This window comes from Medicago truncatula, chromosome 5, assembly GCF_003473485.1.
Source record: "Medicago truncatula cultivar Jemalong A17 chromosome 5, MtrunA17r5.0-ANR, whole genome shotgun sequence".
NCBI lineage: Eukaryota > Viridiplantae > Streptophyta > Magnoliopsida > Fabales > Fabaceae > Medicago > Medicago truncatula.
The window spans coordinates 12,304,848-12,329,128 of NC_053046.1; the positions used below are offsets into that span (position 1 = coordinate 12,304,848).

At 33.0% G+C, this 24,281-nt stretch overlaps 2 protein-coding genes across 4 annotated transcripts; one reads left to right on the forward strand and one right to left on the reverse strand.

Moving 5' to 3' along the window:
• Window positions 1-1,200: 1,200 nt before the first annotated feature.
• On the reverse strand, window positions 1,201-5,631 carry LOC11433983 (uncharacterized). 2 transcript variants are annotated; one of them, XM_013598208.3, is made up of 5 exons: window positions 5,479-5,631; window positions 5,306-5,388; window positions 4,666-5,228; window positions 3,001-3,103; window positions 1,201-1,704 (listed from the first exon to the last, which is right to left on the reverse strand). In XM_013598208.3, the coding sequence occupies exons 1-5, from the start codon at window positions 5,551-5,553 to the stop codon at window positions 1,662-1,664; spliced, it is 867 nt and encodes a 288-aa protein (XP_013453662.1). In that variant the 5' UTR covers window positions 5,554-5,631; the 3' UTR covers window positions 1,201-1,661. The 2 variants fall into 2 exon arrangements, with proteins under 2 accessions (XP_013453662.1, XP_003612810.1); XM_003612762.4 differs by having other exon boundaries at window positions 1,399-1,704; window positions 5,306-5,385.
• Window positions 5,632-12,378: 6,747 nt separating this feature from the next.
• LOC11421096 (homeobox-leucine zipper protein ROC3) lies at window positions 12,379-19,457 on the forward strand. 2 transcript variants are annotated; one of them, XM_024783944.2, is made up of 12 exons: window positions 12,379-12,552; window positions 12,758-12,973; window positions 13,068-13,243; window positions 13,593-13,710; window positions 14,366-14,557; window positions 16,034-16,501; window positions 16,610-16,711; window positions 17,084-17,296; window positions 17,441-17,609; window positions 17,743-18,011; window positions 18,151-18,246; window positions 18,335-19,457. In XM_024783944.2, exons 2-12 carry the CDS (start codon window positions 12,833-12,835, stop codon window positions 18,794-18,796), a joined length of 2,406 nt encoding a protein of 801 aa, XP_024639712.1. In that variant the 5' UTR covers window positions 12,379-12,552; window positions 12,758-12,832; the 3' UTR covers window positions 18,797-19,457. The 2 variants fall into 2 exon arrangements, with proteins under 2 accessions (XP_024639712.1, XP_003612811.1); XM_003612763.3 differs by having other exon boundaries at window positions 12,799-12,973.
• The last annotated feature ends 4,824 nt before the right edge of the window (window positions 19,458-24,281 follow it).

A 24,281-nucleotide genomic window follows, 5' to 3' on the forward strand; every position in this document is an offset into this window, starting at 1 on the left:
CTATGCTAAATGAAATATAGTTTAAAATGAAATTTAATGAAACAGAAAAAATGAGAAATAAATAGTTTGAAATCAGGACAAAACTCATGTGAATTTTTTTGCATATTTTTCATATGATTCTTATCTAAAATTACAATTTTCATGAATAGTTTAATTAGAACCATATGAAAAGAATCCAACAAAATGCACATAAAATTTTTGCTAGAATTAAAATAAGAATAAAAAGTCTAGAAGTCCTAGCTCAACTGGCAAATGCCGAAATTGTAAGGCCAGACGTTGTGACCTGGGTTCGAACCCAGGACCTCATAATTGTGTGTGAGTTTATTTTCAGTGGATTACCACTTCATCTAAGACCAAAAAAAAAAAAAAAAGTATAAAAAATTTAGGTGCATTTTCTAAAATACTTTTCGTATGATACTTCAAATAAAATACTTACAATTACTTACAACTTCTCAAATCCATAATTTTTTCAAAGTTTGTTATAACCAAATTTTAATTTTATGAAGAATCATACAAATAGCATGTAAGGAAAATGCACCAAAATTTTATCCGTAAAATAAAGAATTTTTTTATGATAAATATCAACAATTAGTTTTTAGAAAAAAAGACATAAAGTAGAAGAGTGTCATGTGGCATACAAAGTTTTACTTTAGATACCTATACCATTGATAGATTATGCTGCCATCACTCACACGACTATTAACCGCACTAAATAATAGATTTTTTATATTAAAAAAAAAAACTAATTGATAGTTTATACAGAATAAACATACCAAATAAACACACATAAAATGGAGAGTATCGTGACCCAAATTCAAATCTAGGATTCCACATAAAATATTCTCACAACCAAAAATCATTAGGTTGTGACGTAATTTGTAATTTATTTGCGTCCTTGTAATTTCAAAATTTTATATCCAATACTAAGGTGAGCAGACCATGATCAAATTTTGCTTTTGAATTGATTAAAGCATTTTCAATGACCACGATGCATACTTTGTCCTTTGTGTACAAGTGCAAAGATTAATTCTTGTGCAAACAAACTCGAGTTTGCTTGTGCAAATCATGAGTTAAAAATTAAAATCAATGTCATAACTTCCATATAAGTTAACATTCATTACCCTTCATAATAGCAAACTAAGTAACTGTAATAAAAGGAAAATTATAATCTTTCGAAGGAAACAAAGGATAACCACAGGGTGAAAAACTAAGATGAAGATTATGAGGACTATATAAAAGAAATGTATATTTGATTGTTATGAACGCAAGTGAAAAAAACACTACCATCTGCATCAAAGAAGTTGTTGACAGGAATGTGTCAAGCTATAACAAATTTTCACATGGATTCCACCAAAAATATTAACAATAGGCAAATAACCATCCACAGAAGTATAAAGTTGTTCCCCTCAACAAAAAAATGCATAAAGTAGCTCTTCAGCAAAAGATGAAATGCATGGAGTTACTGCCCTTGCTACCAACCACAGGTGTTGTCACAGCCGGCAACCGTTGCCGTTGCTTTCATCCTCTTAAATTGTGTCATGGGCCAATCAGAATATTGACATTCTCTTCTTGGTTTTGCAAAGATGTAAAAATGTAAATCAATAACCTAACTCTTTAGAATATGGAGGGGAGCCCTTTTGCTTCCACTTGAAGGTAGGAGTTTATATCTGTCTTCTATTTCCAATTGATTGTTCAGCAAGATACCTGTTATCATCATAACTTCAATGATTATACAGAGGATAGGATATGTGTAGAGATTGTTTAAGTTAAGAAGACACAAAAAGCTCAATACTCATGAGAACAGCTTTTGAAGAAGCGACTACAGCAGCAAAACTCTCAAATGTGCTTCAATCGTATGCATGAAGTGTGCATAGTGCACATGAAAGAGATATGCATACAAAATAGAGCAATGCTAGCGTCAGTCATTGTACCACTCGCTTTTAACCACACGCTGTTATATGGTGTCACGTTACCCATTTACTCTAATGACTAACCTGCTAACCGGTTCAGCATTTGTACCTATTTTTAATTTTTTTTAATTTCTACTTTCAGTAAAAATAAAATAAAAAATAAAAACCACAGCATCAGATGACACTCAAGCCATCCAACAATTTCCATCATCTTTCTACTCTTTCTTTTTTCAACAACAACTCCAATATCTGATCTAAGTTTCGACGACTACTGATCTCTTTTCCTCCCAGTTAAACACTTCTGTTCCCCTACTTACACCAGCCATGATTCATGAGAATAGTCTTTCTCTCTAGAATTTCTACTGCCACAACTAGTTTTACAATCAAAGAGCAGATCTGAATCCTTTACTGCAAGCTTGTTCGATTTTCATTCTTCTTTTATGTTCTGTTATGTTAGGACCAACAACAAATATTTATCACATTGGACATCTCTTGCAAGCTGTTCTCACAATTGAAAACCACAATCCAGATTAACTTCAAAAGTAAATGATCCCAGAAAGAGTAAGGCTAAAAAATGGGGTAGGTGTTGTGGGTTGCGACGAAGCGATTGCCGGCAAGGTGGGAAAGATGAGGGATGCGGCGGTGGTTTGAAAGATTGAAGATTTGGCCATTTTTTTTTCCAAACCGGTTGTGCCGGTAGCCTTTCACAATGTTAAATTGAAAAAGTGATGTGGCAGTTTAGCATAGGGTGTGTTGAAACGCATCTGTAAAAACGATTGACGGTAGCATCCCTCTACAAAATAAATCTTGATTTGACGGTGCAATATATCAGCTGGCTTTCTTGCTAAACATTATGTTTGAAAGTGAATACTGCATTTGATTTTGACTAAAACAGAGGTTAAAGAGTTTGGCCAACCAAAACTAAACCTACTTAAAAGCCACACCAATCCAGATACGTATTTTTATTTTGTTAAAATAAAACAAACAAAAACTTATCAATTACCTGCTACATAACAACATGCTAGAAATATTCTCTTGTATAAACAATGAGGTAAAATTTATAACAAGCAACAGTTTGACAAAAACTTACTTCCCGGTATGGAAGCCAGCTGAATACCAAGCATTCAGAACAGCAGTAAGATCCGTTGCTGAGTCACCAGTTTGTTCAGGTTCAGAATTCTCTTTCTTTTTATCTGGATTACATAAAGTAAACACATATCACAGTAATGAGTGTTTCATACGCACCCAAGAATATCTTCATATTTGGTAAAGCCATTTATCTATAGAAAAAAGTAAAGCCACTGAAGCACAAAAAGGTGTGTGGATGTGCCTGCTACAGTTTCACTAACCAAATGACCTAAACCTAAGAAGGAAAGATTTAATAATAAAGCATATTAAACATTTAAGAAAGGACAAACATTAGTACAACCAATAGCATGCTTCTACAAACATGAAATGACAATTAGTTAGATGACTAAATCAGAACTAAAATTCATGTCTTCATTCATCAAATTACATAACAGTGAATAAGCAGTATATAACACAAACACCAGGACACAATTTTAACAGATGCAAGCACAAAGGTCACAATGTGTTAGGACCTCAAATGAGAATGTAGGCCCAAAAAGTCAATTGGTTAATCAGTTGCACAAGTCCATTAGGTGGACAGCGGTGTTATCAAAATATATGAAATGAGAGGGAAATAATAGGGCATGGAAGGTATTGAAGGTGAGGAATTCTGTTATAAGATGGAGAACGATAGAGTGGGAAGGGTATTGAGTATTCTTGCAGTTAGTAACCGCTTTGGTTGGGCAGAGAGAGTTTCATCTCTTCTTTGAGGAGCGTTTACTCTGAGATTACAGGGGTTTATTGTAGTCCTAATGAAGAATTTATTTATGATGACTCAGCTAGACCAAAAGTATGGAAAGTTTATTCTAGAAGGGGTAAAACGGCACACAGGAGTAATTGTGTAGCGTCAGTTGTGTGTGAAGATTGATAGTAACCATTTCCATAAATATAAGGAATTTAGGGTGAGGTTGAGAAGGTATCTCGATGCATTGCTTGGTCAATTGTGATTAGGGAGCAGTAGCTTCCTAAAGGAGCCTAGCTCTGGTAAGAATCAGGGTCTCATTCCCTCTCTGTAAACATTCCACAGTCAATTGATAATCAATCATCCTTTCTCTATTGCTCTAAATGCTCGCTGTTCTATTGTTGTTATGTTTGGTTCCTAACATTTATCTTGTGTAATATTTCTTCTTTCGATCATTAAATATTATCTTTCTGTTCTCATAATTCAGGTTCCTAACAATATGCATGTAGTACTACATTACAAGCCAGCAGACCTATCAGTGCACAGAATAGATCTAGGATCACATATAAAATCCTTAGCGTTCAAACCCAAAGAATATCAAAAGGCACAAATGAAGCCAGGAAGGTTTAACGTGGATTTTGATGCAAAAAAAATGATTCAAGCTTTCGACTCAGTTAGAGGTGTTGTTCTTATAACCATAAATGCAGTCCTTTCATTTAAAGAAAACAACCGATACTTTCATAAAACAATTTACTCCTTTATACAATTAAAGGGCTTAGAGCATCAACCTTAAGTACAAAAATCCCATTTATGATCATGAGAGTGGTGATATCTTCAATAACAAAAGCATGGAAAAGCAATATTATCAACTAACGCGTCAATTAACTTAAAAGCTACTAAGATAATCATGCACCTGTCTGCTTTTATGTACAAATAAATCCTTACCTTCGTTTACATTAAGATCTCCAGAAATCGTTGTTCTAATAGTAGAAAGTGCCCTCTCCGCTGCCCCCATCGCCATCTCATGCATCTTACCATCTCCACAAGGAATCGACACTTTATTACCCTTTTCCACAGTACAATCATTACAAGCTTTACCAACACCCGACCCACCAACAGAACAACCCGGAACCGATGCACACGAATCCACAGCACATTGACTAAAACACGGACAACACGAACATACAACATTCGGATCAGAAACTTGCTGTGCAGACATCGAATAATATTGACCATCAGAATACGTCACACCAGAGTTCGGCCCAGTTGCTGCATATTGTTGATTCCAACCACCATATTGATTAATTTGCTCCCAAATCTTCAACCTTTTTTCCTCAAGTTCATAGTACTCAGCAACTAGCTTATTATAATCATCAAAACCTTGTTCATATGAATACCCATTATGCGCATTTTGAGTTTCTTGACCAATTGTTGAATCTAAACAAGGTTTATGATTTTCTTCCAACTTTGAATCAATATCAGGAACATCAATTTTCTCTTCAACAACCCTATTATAAATCAAAATAAATTATGAAAATTTATACAGAATAAAAACACAATTTTTTGTAATTAAATTGGATTATACCTTGAAGTAGTTGAAATTTCAACGTTTTCTTCAATGATTGGTTCTGATTCTTGTTTGTTTTTGGCTGTATTGTGCATTTTCTGCTGAATAAGAAAAAGGGGTGAAATTAGGTTGAATTGAAAGGGAATTTGATTGAGTAGGAAAAGGTGAAGAGAAGAGAAGAAAGGTAGTACCTTGTAAGAAGAAATTGCGTTGTCGAAAGCGTTGATGAGAGCTGAATCGTCCCATAGATCTCCATCTTTACCCATTGTTTGAGCGCACACACCTTCTTCTTTCTAAAACCCTTGGATTTTGTACATAAACCCTAGTCACTATCAATTTTAAGCATACCAAATTGCAAATTTTGATGTTGATTATTAGTTCATTAATTTACACTTTTTAATGTAAGATTAATTTTTCTTTTCCAATATTAACCACTAATAATTATTGTTCAATCCAAAAGTCCTAGTTCAACCGGCAAAAATGCCGAAATTGTTAGGTCGGATATTATGATCGGGGTTCGAACCCAAGTACCTCCACTTGTGTGTGTGACTTTACAATGGCAAAAAAATATTGTTCGAACCCCGAACACTCCACTTATTCACTTTTAAGGTAAATTTAGGATGGTGAAAAGTGTATATGCTTTTAAAATATTGCGTACATGCTTTTAAAATATTATACACTCAATTTTCATTTACGATGGTGAAAAGTGTATTGTCTTTTAACATCATTACATCTTTTAATTTGTGCGAAAAGAACTTTATACAATGATGAGATTAATTGGCAAACAAAATCTAAAATTCACATAGAGGTTCAAGTTCAAACATTGTCTGGCCTTTGAGTGTAGGACCTGTGTTAGTAGCATTCTACTTGGACGAAGAGGGTTGTACTCGTGAAGACATTCCAACACTTAAGTTAGTAAGCGTCGTGGATCTATGAGGTAATTTAGGATAAAATGTGTGTGTGCCTGGACAAACGCCCCTAAGTTAGGATTTGTAAAGTAGGTTTGGAGTTTTGGTCATTGAACCTTTATCTGGATAGTTATCCTCAAGCGACAACAATAAGCATATTATGAGAAGTTATCGTTGGATCTAGGCTGGAAGGTCGAGATTGTTTCAAGAGGTCATTATTCCAGTGTGGTCTAGGGTAGGGGTGTTCGCGGCAGGGTCGATCCCTAGATTTTTTTATGCCTTGGACAAAACAATAAAATTATTCCGATATTTTTCTTGCATCTTTTATTGCAAAAGATTCATCTATAATCAAAGTTCTTTAAAAATATATTTTCAATAGAATTAATCAAAGCGAATTAAAAAAAAAAAAATATCTATATAGTACTAACCATTAAGTAAAAATAATAATTTTGGTGCCCCTAAAAAAATGGTGCCTGGGCAACCGCCCACCCCTGTCGCGATGTGTTTTTGTTCGACTTTGAGCTAAAAAGTCATATGAACAACAAGATAGTAAAGCACACAGTTTGGTTTGATTCATATGACTTTTAAACCGAACTAAATCAAACTAATATGGTTTAGGTTGGTTCGATTGTTGTGGTTTTTTGCGAGAAAATACATTTTTTTGTTTTCAACATCAAAATAAAGATAAAAAGTTAAAAACAACTTATTTTCAGCAATGTATCCAACAATGTTTCAAATTTCATCCAAAATTACAATTTCATTTTCATCCAACAATGTTCTCATCAACATATACCAAATTAAGAACATGGACCAAAAAATAACTCTTTCGGTAAGAAATGCATACGACTAAGATTTTATCATTCTCTAAAAGCTTTCATTGAGTTGTTATGATTCAAGATATATATAACATAAACAAATCGGCAAAAGTGCAAGTAAGATCAAATTAAAGCACATAAATTCATTTTTGAAATAAAAAAGCAGAGATGAAAATTAACAATAGAAAAACATGTCATTCTATAAAAGTTATCATTATATGAGTATTAGGTTAGGTGACATAAGTTAGTGTTTCTTTTATGTTACAGTTTGGTTCAGTTAGTAAAAAAAAAAACCATAAACTGAACCAAACTGCACGATGGAGAATAAAATTGCCCAAATCAACAAGATGCAATGTTAGAGACTTAGAACTCATAAATTTGTTATCTATTGCAATGTTTGACATATGAATTTTTCAATTGAATCTTGAAAGAACCTTAACTTGAACAGAAAAAAATTTCCTGCTTTTTTTTATATTTCTCTTCCACATTTTTATTTTTATTTTTTTTCTACAACAAATCAACACCATTCAATGTTAGAAGCTTACAAATATTTATATTGCCATTGTGCTTTGTGTTTATCCTTTGAGTTTGATTCTGGAATTGTAATGTATTATTACTTGATGACTCAATTTCGTAATCTCGAACACTTTTCAGATTAGATGTGTCTCGGTCGTATCTGACACCGATATGACATTGACACATATAATTACACTGAATCATGTAATTTTCTCAAATAATTAGCGGTGTTGGCATGTCAGTGTCGTGTTTGGTGTCCATGTACCAACTACGGATTCTCAGTTGAAAAAGCATCAAGAATAGGTAGGGACGATTTAAATCGGTCACAATACAAAAATTGTAGCTGAATATAAACTTTATTAAGAGAATCCATTAAATAAGAAGGGGTTCATCTTATAACCCTAATCAAAGAGGTTTAGTTGCTCATGACAATACACATCATTACAAAACAATAGAAAAATATACACTAGAGAGAACAAGAGAAGGAAGAAATCCTACCTTGAAACTCTGATGCTTGACCATTACCTTGAACCGCTGGCTTTCTAAATGAATAATATTGTGTGCAAGGATCTCTTATTATAGCAAATAATTACTTAAGGTTTAAAAGAAGAAAACTGAGATTTTTGCACATATCCAGCTTGAAAAACAAGCAAACTGTCCATTTTGGCCGCAGCTGGGCGCCTAGGCGCATAGGCAGGGTTCATATGTAACTCTTGTATTATGTGTAGTTATTAAAATGTACGTAATTGTCTGATATATTAAAGTATGAATTTGATGTGATTCATTCATACAAAATTTGCTTATGTTGTGATTCATTAGTACATCATGAACATGATTAAAACATCGAACCAAAAAAAGTCGAATTCAGTTTTAAATCTAGAGATATATTGGATTAAGTTGAGTAACATGGGTTGAGTTGATTGGGCTAAGTAACATGCGATGGTACTTTATGCAGTTCTGTTTAGTTTCGATCGATTGGTAAAATAAAAATCGTAAATTGAACCGCACAATTGAGTCAAAAAAAATGGTCTTAACACATTCCAATCAAACATAATTCTTGTGCAGTTTTCAATTCGAGTTTGTTTGGTTTTAAACGATCCTAATTATACTAGATTTTTATAATTTAACATAAAAGATATTCAATATTTACTATCAAGAGTAATAAAAAAAAATTAAAAAAATAGATATTGAATTGTTGAATGTGTTGTAGAAATTGTCGTATTATTGTACATGTATCCAAATTATTTATATGTTCTTCTGAGCTTAGTTCAGTTGGTATGGACAATGCATAAAATATAAGATCCGGAGTTCGAACCCCGACCACCATAAAAAGAATCATTTATATATGAGGTGTAAAAACATCATTTTTGTAACTCTATTTTTCTTCACTTTACCATAAGTCGAATCACACCCTTATTATTTCCCAAAAACATCACTAATTATGCTCTATTTTTGTTTCTTAACATATCTACTCACTCAGCTAATTCCTATCCTATTATTGTACTATCACTCTCCCTTGGAGAATTATCCCCCAAACAGAAACATTACCCCCAAAAAACAACTCTTAATTAATACCCCTAAATGCTTGACAATTTCTACTTAATCACATTATACAATGTGTGCCCTTTTTTGCATCTATTATCTATCTACTCCATCTTCAACCACATACTATGAAGTCCTTGTTTTAAAATGAACTAAAAAAATCCTTTTGAAAGCTACACAACTTGACATATTTGACCCAACAACAAACCTTGAACTTTAGCTATACCCCTCATCATCATCATGTAAAATTTAAAACCTCTTACAGAATTTCATAATTAAATTTCCAAAGCAATAAATATATGTCTAGTATCTATACCAAATTTAATTATAAATTTCCAATAGTAGAGGTTTTATTTTTGATCTATAGTGTGTGGTCCCTATTTGAAATTGACACCCTTGGATCTCACCGGTTTCAGTGTCAAAAATCAATAAATACAAGTCACTCTATTCTTTCCTTGGCCCCATTACTATTTCCACCACCATGCAAGTCTCTGATGCAATATAAAAACGTTGGATAATTTCATGGGGTCCACTTTTGGTAAATTAACGGTTGTGATCTATTTGACCCTACTTATACTCATGACTTCTGATTCTTTCTCTTCAACGCTTCTATTCTTTTGCAAGTCAATATTAATTTCGCTTGCTCTCTCTTCTAAGGTGAAAATTTCCCACAAGAAACCACGGTCAACAAAGCGCGTGTTGTACACCCTCCAACAGAATTCTTTTTTTTCTAGTTACCCTCCAACAGAATTCACAATATCTTTGGTTGCATGATGCGAGAATATGAAAATAATAAATAAATATGGTTTTTTTTACACCAAAATAAGAGGGGAAAAAAGAGAGCAAAATAAAAGTACTGCGGTTTGCTTGAAATTTCTCAACATATATTTGTGGGGCGTTCGATTTTCGGTAATGTTTACCTATTTTGTTTAAGTGTCGTTTTACACTTTTTTACACATACCATGACTATAAATAAAATTTGTTTTTTTATCAAGTAATTTAGTAACTAGAAATTCACATTTTAAAGATGAATAAGTGAGATATTTGGAGTTCGAACACCAACCTCTACATACAGTGGCGGAGCCAGACATTTTATAGAGCCTGGGCAAAAAGTTTATCGCAAAACGTTACTTCCTTCCTGTGAATAATTTCACATTTTCTGCGGATAATTCACATTTCCTGCGGATCCTAAAATCCTATGGTATTACCTCACCTACGAATCTAAATTCGTGGCAAAATCTACAGGAAATGTGTTTCTTGCGGAATTTACATAAAAATCCGCAGGTAAATCCACAGGAAAAGCTAAAAGTTCTAGTAATTGCTAGGCTTGCTACAAAGAAAGTTGGAGCTAAGCCTAGATTAGTGCCCAAGCTAGTTGGGGGTGGCTCCCTCTCTACATATATTATGCGATGATTCTAGCAATTGAGCTGAACTAAGCTCACAAAACAAAATTTATTACTTTTGATATCATTATCTATATTTTACATATATTCTTCTTAATTATTCATTTCATTTATTTTATTGTTCTATAATAAATGTTTATGGGTATAATTGACGAGTCAATATATAATGTTGCATAAAAATGACAGTTAAATAGGAACAAATTTCTCCTTCAAATATGACACTTTAAAATGTATGAAGGGAGTAAAATTTAGTTTTGATTAGGATGTGTATAAGCAGGGTCATGTTAAATAGTGCTAGCAAAAATATCTTTTTCAACACTCTTTCCACCACTCTTTCCACCACTCACTTTTTTATTAGCTCCCTTAAATCATAGTGGATGTCATACTTTAAAAATGATTTCCATCCAAAATGGTCATTCATACAATGCTTTATTCAATAAAAAAATTAATGTTAAAGAGAGTGTTAAAAATAAAATGTCCCTAACATTTCTCGTAGAACATACTCACTTATTTGATGTTTGACACGCAAGGTACACTGTAATTCATGCAGTTTTTTTTTTTGTTGAGAGGATAATGAATGCAGGTTGGATGGCTTGAATTGTGAGTGAACTCTATGAAAAAACTCAAAATGCCAATATTTTCCAACAAAAGGAGATTGTCAAAATATAATATGCTAAAATTTAATATGTGTTTGAAGTATTTGACATAAGTATTATGCTTATTCTTTTATGGCACTATTATGAGTTGGTTTAGGGTTAATTTGTTTTTGATTTGGTTTTGGTCGTGCATTCTTGCATGTGAATTGCAATTGTATTTCGTATCTTTGAGACATGTGTTTTGAGGTAGTTTTTTTTAATCTCTCCGTCCCATTTTATAATCATTCATGACATATTAAAGAAAAGTAAGTACAGTAATTAAGATTGAAAATGAGTCGAGTTGAGCTTGACTCAATATAACTCAATTCGATAAAAACATATTCAACTTTTAAATAGACTAAAATTTCGATGTAAAATTTGTATATGGCTCAAATTTAAATCAATTGAATTTTTTTATTTTTTTGTCTCCGAGAGTATATCTCAGTTGATAAGGACATACATTATTATAAGTAAGAGTCGAGATTCGAACCCCAAATACCTCATTTATGCACCTTAAAAAATGTGAATTCTATTTAAAAAAAATTAACATATAGTTTCTCTTGTACAAATATACAAATGGGTACCAAAGAGAGCGTGAGGTAGAGTAGTTGAGAGAAATAAAAAGGTTTGACTTCTGAACGTAAAGCAAAGGGGTGTGGGAAACGCAACGCATAGAAAACCCCATTCAGAAAGCGCCATGTGGAACGAAACAGTAAATAATTAAATTTACCTATTTATTACGATTTACTACTCTACTCCATATGCTACCTCCCCCGCTCATACATATACTAGTTCAATAATTTTTTTTATCAAATTACCTTTATACAAAATATAATATTGTGATTTGGAAATGATGTACAAATATAATAACATTGATTATATGCATGGTTGAGAAAAAATAATTAATAAAACATTGAAAATAAAAAATAATTATTAAAATAATTTTTCTTGCAAGTGTGACAATTATTATCAGGCAGAAAAAAATGTTAACTTGTGTTCTTGATGCACAAGTTTAAAAATTAAACATAAAAGTTTTGTCTTACAAATAATCCATTGGATATCTTAAAGTTTTATCTTTTCAATATAAAATGGACTTTTAACTCTTTTTACTAGTTTCTTAACTTATACTCTTATATAAAGTTAGCATACCTTTTATTGTAAGTGAAATTTTTAAAAATTATTATTCTATTTTTGAATTTATAATTTATCTTTGTGGGAAATATATATAGTGAAAGGTGAGACTGGCAATTGTATGAGAGAGAATAACATAACGTAGAAACAAACAAGGATAAGGTAAAAAAACAACTAAGAAAAGGGTCCCCTTTCATTTCATCACACTGTCTCATTGTGTGGTGTACATGTGTGAGTGAACAAAGATCTTCAAAAAGCAAAACCTTTCACTTCATTTTCAAAACCAGTTTCAGAACCTTCTTCATGGTCCTGCTGGTATACTCTCTAAAACCTAAACTTTTTTTTTTTATTCCTTTTCACTTTAGTTTTGTTTTTTTCTTACACGTTAAAAAATCTCTGTGAAAAGATTCTTCTACACTAGACCATGTTTTACTATAACATATATGTTAAATAAGAATGTTTTTTTTTTGTTGTTAGGATTCTGATACAGGAAAGTTTTATTTTTTGATGTTAACATCAGGTTTGGTTCAACTGAAGTAAATTATTAAGTTTCTCTTACAGAAAGCACAGTAAAAAAACAGTGTGGTTAAGAAAAATGTATGGTGATTGTCAAGTTATGTCAACAATGGGAGGGAATGTAGTAGTAAACTCAGAATCTCTCTTCTCTTCTCCGATCCATAACTCTAACTTCAACTTCATGTCAACCATGCCTTTTCAACCATTTTCTTCTTCCATGGTAATATTTTTACTATTTGTTAAGCTTTTCACTTTTTTTTTTTCACTAGCATTTTGTATATCTCATTGTAAATTTTTTCTTCATTTTTGAACAGAAAGAAGAAGAAGGAATTTTGAGAGGTAAAGAAGAGATAATGGATCAAAGTGGTTCAGGTAGTGAACAAGTTGAAGATAAATCAGGAAATGAACAAGAGATTAATAATGAACAACAAGCTACAAAGAAGAAACGTTATCATCGACACACTGCTCGTCAGATCCAAGAAATGGAAGCGTATATATACTAAAATCTCTCTCTTTCTCCCTATATTTTTGCTAGATCTCTCTTTTTCAGTGCCCTTATAGAACTCGTTAACAAACTCTATTTTAATTCATACGGGATAACAAGGTTTTAAATTACAGTTGCGGTTGCATATTTTCCATGATACTATTATATGAAAAACTATATGACCTAACATATGGTTGACCTTGCTTTAAATATGGTCTCTTTGCAGTTGGAGAGACATAAAAATCTTGATATTGAGTGTGACATACTAGTATTTCTTTTTTAAACCCTAGATAAATTTTAAGGTTAAATTATTGCATGTGTAAAATAATTAATATACTATACTATATATATGCAGTTTGTTCAAGGAATGTCCACACCCAGATGATAAACAAAGACTGAAACTAAGCCATGATTTGGGACTGAAACCACGCCAGGTTAAGTTCTGGTTTCAGAATCGTCGAACTCAGATGAAGGTACACGATCAAGAGTTTAAACTTTAATTAAAACGTTTATTCTTCTTTTTTCTACTTCTATTATAACCTTTGACGAAATGAATGTGAGAAAATTAAATAAAAACCCTAAACTGATGTACAAGGTCTTTATTAATTTGAGCTACATTAAATATTTAACGTTGCACGTTTCCCAAGTAAAAAACGCGTTTTCTTTTGGGTTTTTGCATTAAAAATCTTTCAGCTATGAACAAACATCTATTACTACTAGGAAGTGATAAGAAAAGAGTTTTCAATTTTGATTTCATATAGTTATGGTTATTGGTGTTGTCCATCATATACAGTCTGTATTCCATTAATGTAACGCATTTAACCTTACCTGTCACATGTGGTCTCCAAACGCTACTCATATTTATTGCTATATATCATCATTACTAGGGTTACACTTCAAACGGGTATTAATTTTTCAAAACCATTAAAAATAAATAAATTGGGGTGCTAAAACCATCAAGTATTTATTCCTACAATAGAAACGTATCATTCTTTAGTACTATACGGTTGATTAATTATTGGTTGAGTATATTGATAATAAATCAATGCATATTTTAATTGTTTACTAATTTTGGGAAATACTGTTGTTGTTTTTTAAGACAATATATTGTTGTTGTTATTATTATAGGCACAACAAGATCGTTCTGATAATGTGATACTTAGAGCAGAGAATGAGAGTTTGAAGAATGAGAACTATAGGCTACAATCGGCGTTACGTAATATTTTATGTCCTAATTGTGGTGGGCCATGTATAATGGGACCTGATATGGGTTTTGATGATCACCAACTTCGATTTGAAAATGCCCGGTTAAAAGAGGAGGTACATAACTTTTGTTTCATTTGTTTCTATAATTTTAATTGAAATCATGCTAGATATAATGTGATGATATGTCATATGATATGTATTTGTTTTCTTTTTATGAACCGTATATAAATTCTTCATTTTAAGATTTTGAAAAATAAATAAAAGAGCTAATTGATTGTTACTTTCAATTCAATAATGTAAATAAGAAAAACAGCAAGTATTATTTTCTTTTTTTGATAAAAGAAAAAAACTATTACTCCTATGTTAAGTGCATAGATGCATAGCAAATAAAAAACAAATCAACCGTATATTTTTAATAAAAGTTAATATTATTATATCTCTTTAATAATCTTTAAAATATACTCATCCGTTGTAAAATATAAGCAAAAATGAGTCAAAAAAATTGAAGTATTTGGACCAAATTTTAAATCAAATACATCTATTTTATTTGACTCAGTTTTGCTTATATTTATTTTGTGACGTAGAAAATAATAAGTAGTCTTTTGAGTACTCCTTTGGAAAGTAAGTCATATTTTCTTACACCTCAAATATTTGTTAGTTAATTTAACTTTTATATTTATAATAACCCAATTTATCAATCATGGATAGTAATTTAGACAATAGGCTTAATCTTTTTTTTGAAATATTTGTTAGTTAATCTTTTTTTAATTGAAATTGCATAGATTAAATTTGACCAGCTATGTGAATATATCTAGTCGAGTCTAGTTAATAATTTGATTGCATCTTAACAGTAGAGCTTTATCAGACGAATTTTCATGAATTTTGGAGCTCGCTTATTATTTGGATATACTTTAGGTGGATACTTGAAAGGGTTAAATATGCAAAGATCATCCTAAATATACCAACATTTGATTTTAGTCTCTCTAAAATAATTTTTAGGTTTTTGATCCTTAAAAAAATTTCATCCATGAAATTAGTTTCTACTTTTTAGTCAACTTATGTTTAACCTTCATATTTTCTTAATGAAATTTTTCAGAAATGGATAGAATATTATGATAATCTCTCAAAAAAAAAATATAAAATTGTTTCTCAAAACATGAATTTTTATGTTTTTGGTGCTAAAAATACATATTAAATTCATGTTTTGTTAAAAAATTCTATTGTTTTTTTTTTTTTAATATTTTCATAATTTTCGACCCATTTCTGGAAAATTTCATTAAAAAAATATGAAGGTTAAACATAAGTTGACTAAAAAAATAGGGACTAATTTCATGGATGGAAAATTTTGGGGGACCAAAATGTTGGTATATTTAGAGGAACCAATTACTTAATTTAATCCTACTTGAAATGTACTATAAATTGAAGGTTAATTTACTTGTTGATTTTTTCTTTAGTAACAACAATTTATATCACTTTCTTGAACCTCAAATAAATTGATTAGCCACGGGAAAAAATTCTACTACCTAATCTCTAATAACAAAAGAAAAAAAAAATGCATGATTTAATTTGGAGAATGTGAATATTTTGCAGCTAGAACGTGTGTGCTGTATAACATCAAGATACACTGGTCGTCCACTCCAAACAATGGCACCACCTTCATCTCTTATGCCACCATCACTGGACTTAGACATGAACATTTATCCAAGGCACTTTGATCCAATGCCACCATGCACTGAAATGATTCCTGTCCCTATGTTACCACCTGAACCTTCACAATTTCAAGAGGGAGGTCTCTTATTAATGGAAGATGAAAAATCACTTGCTATGGAACTTGCAGCTTCTTCTATGGCTGAGCTTGTTAAGATGTGTCAAATGAATGAACCACTTTGGATTCGTAGCGAGAATGATAGAGAAGTTCTTAATTTTGATGAGCATGCTAGGGTTTTTCAATGGCCTTTGAATCTTAAGCAAAGGAATGAGTTAAGGAATGAAGCTACGCGTGATTCTGCTGTTGTAATCATGAATAGTGTTACTCTTGTTGATGCTTTTCTTGATGCTGTAAGTTTTGTTGTTTAGTTTTTTCAGCATTGTTTTTTTCCTTCTCTATTAATTTATTTCTTATGAATTTTGTGTTTTTTTTCTTTCTTTACCTTGTATGTTTTATAGCAAAAATGGATGGAATTGTTTCCAACAATTGTTGCTAGAGCAAGAACTGTTCAAATTATAGCTTCAGGTGCTTCTGGCCATGCAAGTGGGACTCTTCAGCTGGTAGGTGTCAAATGATTGCTTGAATTTTTATGATATGCTTCAAGATATTGTTGTATTGATAAGCTTGATTTTTATGATATTAACAAGTTTCACTTGTTAGTTGCTATGTATAACAATGATAATTCGGCTTAATAAAGAGAGGTCATGAACATCCAACATGTGTCGGTATCAGACACCAACATAACTTTGACACACGCGACACAACTAGATATATATTGGTGTTTACATTGTCTATGTTTGTGTTGTGTCTGATGTTCATGTTTGTGTTTTATAACGATCTCCTTTGTGATGTGTTTTATATCTTTTTGTTTTTCTAAAATTGCTATTTGAATATTGAATGAACACTAACATATTGCATATTTTTGCGAACAGATGCACGCAGAATTCCAAGTTCTTTCTCCGTTGGTGTCCACCAGAGAGACTCATTTTCTTCGATATTGTCAGCAAAATGCCGAGGAAGGAACCTGGGCCATTGTTGATTTTCCTGTTGATAGCTTCCAACAAAACTTTCACAATTCTTGTCCCAAATACTGCAGAAGGTCCTCTGGCTGTGTGATTCAAGACATGCCAAATGGCTATTCGAGGGTACACAATCAGTCCTAGCTATTTTTATTACATTGTTATGTATTTGAATTATTCTTCAAAACATTAGGATGTAAAATAATAGATTGTTGCTTTAATTAATTATTTTGTTTGGACTAAGATGTTAATTTTAAATTATGTATGCAGGTAACATGGGTTGAGCATGCAAAAGTTGTAGAGAAACCTGTCCATCAAATATTTAGTAACTATGTGTATAGTGGTATGGCATTTGGTGCACAACGTTGGTTAGGAGTTTTGCAGAGGCAATGTGAAAGGGTTGCAAGCCTTATGGCTAGAAACATATCAGATCTTGGAGGTTTTATTTCTAAACTAAAATAAAATTTCTCTAATTTCGTCGCTTTAGTATTAAAAAAAATATTTTGAAGTATAGAATCCGGTGACAAAACAAATTTTATATTTTATATTTGACATTTTATTTTGGATTGCAGTGATACCTTCTCCGGAAGCGCGAAAGAGCTTGATGAAATTAGCAAACCGGATGATAAAAACTTTTAGCCTTAATATGACCACTTGTGGTGGACAATCATGGACTGCTATATCGGATTCACCAGAAGACACTGTTAGAATCACAACTAGGAAAATCACTGAGCCTGGCCAACCTAGTGGAGTGATTCTCGCCGCAGTTTCAACCACTTGGCTTCCTTATACTCATACCAAAGTCTTTGATCTCCTTCGTGACGAACGCCACAGATCTCAGGTACCACAAAATATTCTTGATGCAGCTGGTGTGACTTCAATATCTTGATGTCGCGGTCTAGATTGCGGTCGCTGACATTTTTATGAAAACTCTACAATAAGTTATTTACCTAAATTCTTGATTTTATTTTATTTTACAGATGGATGCACTTTCTAATGGGAACTCATTAAATGAAGTGGCTCATATTGCTAACGGTTCACATCCGGGAAACTGCATTTCCCTTCTTCGCATAAATGTAAGTTCTGATTTGATGTGTATTATGGATATAGTTAGTAACTAACTAGAGAGTAAGGTGAAATAATTAAATTTGTTTACACATGCAGGTAGCAAGTAACTCATCTCAAAATGTAGAGCTAATGCTGCAAGAGAGTTGCACAGATCAATCAGGAAGCTTAGTAGTCTACACAACAGTCGATGTTGATTCGGTCCAACTAGCTATGAGTGGACAAGACCCTTCATGCATTGCACTTCTTCCACAAGGGTTCATGATAGTGCCAATGGTTTCATCAAATGCTGATACATCATCTGAACAAGGTGTCACAGGAACACCATCATCTACTGCTAGTGCCAATGCTGCTAACTCAGGTTGTCTTCTTATCATGGGAATGCAAGTTCTAGCAAGCACAATTCCTTCTGCAAAGCTTAACCTTTCAAGTGTCACAGCAATCAATAACCACCTCTGCAATACCCTTCATCAAATTGAAAGTGCTCTTTGTAGCAGCAGTAACAACAATTGCTTTGTTGGTTCTTGCAATGAACCAACCACTAGTGCACCTTCCAAGTAGTGTGCACACCTTGTTCAAGTCATTGAAATTGTTCCTTCCTCCCTTTTGGATTATGGATTTTTAGTTATGGTTAGAGAAATTCGTACGAAAAAGTTGAATTAGCAACGGAAATTATTGACGAAAAATTATAAAATCTGTCTTACAGTCACGTCGTATAGTGACAAGTTAATTAAAGACTCATTTTATTATTTTCGTCTCAAATTTCCATTGCTAATTTAATTATTTTCCAACTATGAGAACATGAATTGTAGGTAATAGACTAGAGTAGTAAGGGAAGGAACAAGGGTATGAGTGTTTTTAAATAAAAGATGGATTATGAGTGGGGAATTTAAGTATGTGGGGTGTATTGGAAAATTGAAGTTGTGTAGAACTAATTGATGTGTGTTTTGTATGGGAGTTAGAGTGTGGTAATTAACATTGTGAAATGGTATTGATGTATGTGAGGAGGGTAGAGGGACCGAGGGAGTCAAGAGCGCACCAGATAATACCTTTGGTTTTCTAGTAAGGTTGTCATCTCGTATGATTCGTGATGATGGCCTCACTGGTTAGTTAGGGTGGTGTGGTTCGGGTATTGACTCCTGCTTCTATGTTAACCTCTACTATTCATTTCAATGTGTATGATCTTTCAACTTAATTCAATTTATCTTTGTGTTTTGTCTCATTTCTCTCTTTCTTAAATCATTTTCTCATTTTTCTTTTGGTTTGTTTAAACTGTTTTTCTTTGATTAGTTTTCAATTCAACTATCTCATTCATTGTGTCTAATAAAATCCTTCAATTGATAAATTTTATACTCCCATTTTATAAGCACTTCTTTTGTGAGTTTAAAGGATGCTAATAAAAAGCGAGGGAAGGAGTATACTCTAACTTCAATTATTTTAATTTTTCTTAAGGATTTTTTTTTTGAAACAGCACAATTTTATTAAGCAATACCCACACAAGATGCACTAGGAACGCACGGAAACAAAATACAACAAGGGCCGGATATACCCGGACGCCCAAAACCACCAACCGCCAAACGCGAAAAACGAAAAACCACACACAACTCCCACAGATGACAGAAGTTATGGCCCTGCAATTTGGAAAACCATACCAAATTTCAGAGGCATAGCTAACCCACCCAAAACACTGACAGCAAGCAAAACACAGCCGGGACACAGATCAGCGAAAAACAGCCACAGACGGCCCTGCGCAGCAGCAGAATAAACACACCAGACCACAGCAGCACCAAAATCAGCAGGTGCCCACTCCACTACACCACTGCCCAACGCAAACAATCATTCGGATCCCAAGACCACTCGTAAAACAAGCACGAATGGATCTCCAACCTAGATAAACTCCATCTCCACAACAGAACCTTCACATCTTCGACAATGCTTAACACCTCACACTCCCCCCATTGTTGAAGATTATATCATTCCTCCTTTTCCATAACATCCACACCATAGCATGCCAAATGAGACGATATCCCTTACGAACCCTTTTGTTCATTGCCATATTAATCCAACACTCCCAATGATACAACAGATTCGGAGGTATTATAAAATACCCTTGCAGCCACCTCATAAGGAGTTCCCACACCTTAGTAGCGACAATGAAGGAACAAGTGAGTGGATGATTCTTCCGCGCTATCGCAAAGTACACACAACAACGGAGCGTCCGGCGGAAGAGCATTTCTCAAGGCGAGATTCCTCCGAGTTGGAATCCGATCATATAAAAGCTTTCAAGAGAAAGCCACCACCTTTGACGGAGCCTGACTTTTCCAAATATCCTTAAACACTCCCCTCTCCCAACCTCTAGGTTCGTCCTCCACCCCGGTCTCCCTATCCAACTTTGTATACATAAATTTCACCGAGTAATCCCCATTATCCTCCAATCTCCACACCCACCGGTCTTCCTCTTGAGCAATGGCGGAGCAGGGAAATTTATGGAGCCCGGGCGAAAAATTTATCCCAAATTATATCAACAGTCATAAATCAATTTTTTTTTAATTTTAATAATTAAAAAAATTGAAATAAAAGAGGATTATCATTTTGTCAATAAAAGTACAATTTAAAATAGGATTATTAATTAAAATTGACCATGTAATATATGTGAAGTCTGAAAATTGGCCTTGTAATTAAATAACATGTATTTTGACCATGTAATTCGAAATTTTTATTATTTATAACCCTGTAATATACATGAAGTCCAAAAAAGCAACCGAGAGATTGAATTTTTTCATGATTTGTTAGAGGCGAGTTAAGAATGTTAAAATACGGCTTTACACAAAAGAAATTATAAATTTTCGACAAACGACAAATTAATTATGAATTTTTAAAGTGTCAAAAGCTCAAAAAACAAAACAATGGAAATCTCGACCTATAAATCGAATTTTGAGCTCATTATTTGCAGAGACATCTATAAAAATATATAAAAAGGATATGTAAAGTTTCATAGCGTTTTGAAGTCGTTTAAATTTATTATGATTTTTCAACCAAAACGTGCAAAATTAAAATTTTGTTCCGCGTAAGCGAATACTCACAAGTCAAATTTAGTTCCCTAATTTTGTAGGCATGACTAGAACATGATAAGAACCTTCACAGTGAAATTTTGTAATCTTTAAACGAGATACAAATTAATTATAAATTGTTTAAGAAATTCATAATTATGAGGGAATGAAAATTCATAATTAATTTATCTCTGGTCGAAGAAATTTTTTTTTTTTTTATGTAAAGCTATATTTTAACGTGCTAATCCTGTATGAAAAAAAATAATGAAAAAATTCAACATGTAGGTCACATTTTTAGACTACACGTATATTACAGGGTGGTCAAAAATAAGAAGAAATTCAAGTTACAATGCTAGAATATATGTTATGTATTTTTAAGGGTCATTTTTCAGACATAAGGTATATTACAGGGTCAATTTGAACAATTAACCCGTTAAAATAAGAGAGATGAACCTGTCAATAGTGTGCTAAATAAAATTCCGAGACCTATTTGCGTGTGAGAATTTTCAGATTGCCCAAATTTTTCTTTTTGTAAGTGTGTTAATTGGCCTTTGGGTTGGGTCTAATGTGCAAAAATTATCGATCGAGTCCGGGCGACCGCCCGGGATCGCCGGGCGGTGAAACCGCCCCTGCTCTTGAGTGAACAATATACCCTCCAACTCCATCAACAAATTCGCCCAAAGAGTTTCCTCCCACACAAAGAAGTTCCGCCTCCAAGACCACTCCCAAACCCCATGGACCTCCCGCATATCTCCTATACATGCCTCTTTTTGATTTGAAATGTCGAAAAGCCAAGGATATCTACTCCTAAACGATCCTTCCCCCACCCACACATGATTCCAAAAACTAGTTTTGTTCCCATTCCCCACCTTTCTAACCACCTCCGAAGTGAACCAATTGGAACCCCCAATCCACTCCAACCCCATCACATCCTTCCACCACTTTGAAGCGAATCCCGGCCAAACACCGGGGTCACCCTGGAGCCCCTTTACCACATGCATGCCATATTTCTCACAAAGCACCTCTTTACATAACAAATTTTCCCTTTGAATTAGCCTCCACCTCCACTTCGCCAAAAGACTTAAATTCACCTTACGGATATCTCTCACCCCCAAGCCTCCTCTAGCTTTAGGTGCGCACACCTTTGACGACTTAACCCACGCAATCTTCCTACCCCCCTCCACTCCATCCCAAAGGAATTCTCTTTGAATTCTAACAATCTCCCTCCACACTTTCACCGGCATCTTCATAAAAGACAAGAAATAGATAGGAATCGCATTTAGCAAAATAAGTGAATTTTGGTTTTGTTAATAAAAAGTAATTAACAAAATTCATCCTAGGATTTGGGTTGGTTTGGTGGTGTTAGCTTGAGACTTTAGAGTGTGCTCTTTTTAGGTCTCAGTTTCGATTATCCTCAGTGTCAATTTCAATCGTCTAATTTAGTTTCTTAAAACATTAAACATTACTCAAATATACAACACCCTTTATGATGGATATCAACCCTATATGAAACCAAAGAGAACTTCATACTCAAACAAAGTATAATTAAGCTCCACAACCTAATGCTCCATCAATTCAATTGTCACCACAAACACACCTACAAAGGCAGATCCTATACAAGAAAAAATACCAACATTCCTGTAACATCAACGCAGCACACTACAATATAGCCTCAAAATATAGATACTCCCATCCAAAGCAACACAACATTTACTATCTATTTTAAAGTCAATAATCACCTTCAGTTAATAACCAAATCAGTATTCTTGAAAAAGCTACATAAATAGTATGGCCAATAAATGGAGAAAGAGAACTAATTGGTACTATCAATATGCAGAATTTAAGTTTTTACAACGCCAGGACAGCTGCATGCCGCCTGCAGGCCACCTACTTCCACTGATACTGTCAAGATTCAAGACTACAGTTATTATGATTAACACTTAACACACAACATCATAAAAAATAAGTGAGGCCCTCGTAAGCACGGATGCAGATATAGATATAGATATCGGACACGATACATATATTGATACGTCAACATAGTTAATAATTTGAAAAGATCATATAATTCAGTGTAACAGGACAAACCTAATTTGAGGAGTGTCTGTGTTTTATAGGTGAGGCCTAAAACAAATTTTGATGTATGGGGCGTTTTTTATTTACATACGTGGCCTTTTTTAGTTATAAGATTTAATAAAAACTATTTTTTTTGCTTGTTGGTCTAAAGTAATGGTTTTAGTGACCTTGCCTTAAACCGGTTTTGACATCCTTTTCCATTTAATACACAAATAAAGAAGTTGTAGCTTAGAACGAAAAAAGTTTTTAGCAAGTCCACCATGCTTTTTCTTTTATTTTTCTTAAAGGCTGTGTTTGGTAACACAAAAAAGCTAGCTTATAGTTTGTTGGATTAGCTTATAAGCTCGTTAGATGAAAACGTGGCGTGTTTGGTAACAAGCTTTTTTCATGAGCTTATAGCGTTTTTTGAAAAGCTATTTTAAGTAGCTTTTTAGCTTATAGCTGGTAGCTTTTTATATTTTCTTCCAACTTTAACCCTATTAATTTAAATTAATTATTTTTTTAATTAAATAATTACCCATGTTCATCTTTATAACCGCCCCATTTTTTCCCTTAAAAAAAATGACACGTTGTTTTCTTTTAAGGAGCACTTTATATATATATATATATATGTATGGGTTATGATCAAATGACACCATGGTGTCAAAATTAGTTTGACACCAAATCTCATCCTTTCATTTTATTTAATCCAAAGGCTTAAAACTATAACCAAATTAATTAATATACATCAAATACTCTCTACCACCTAATTAAGAAAAATATCTATCATCATTAATTTATAACCAAACATTCCATTTTTATTTCCCCAAATTTATTTGTTCCTCTTTTTTATTTCCCCAAATTTATAAATTTTCCCAGATTTCTATAATCATACTCAAACTTCTTTTCTAAACTTTTTTATAAAATGAATGGTTGAACTC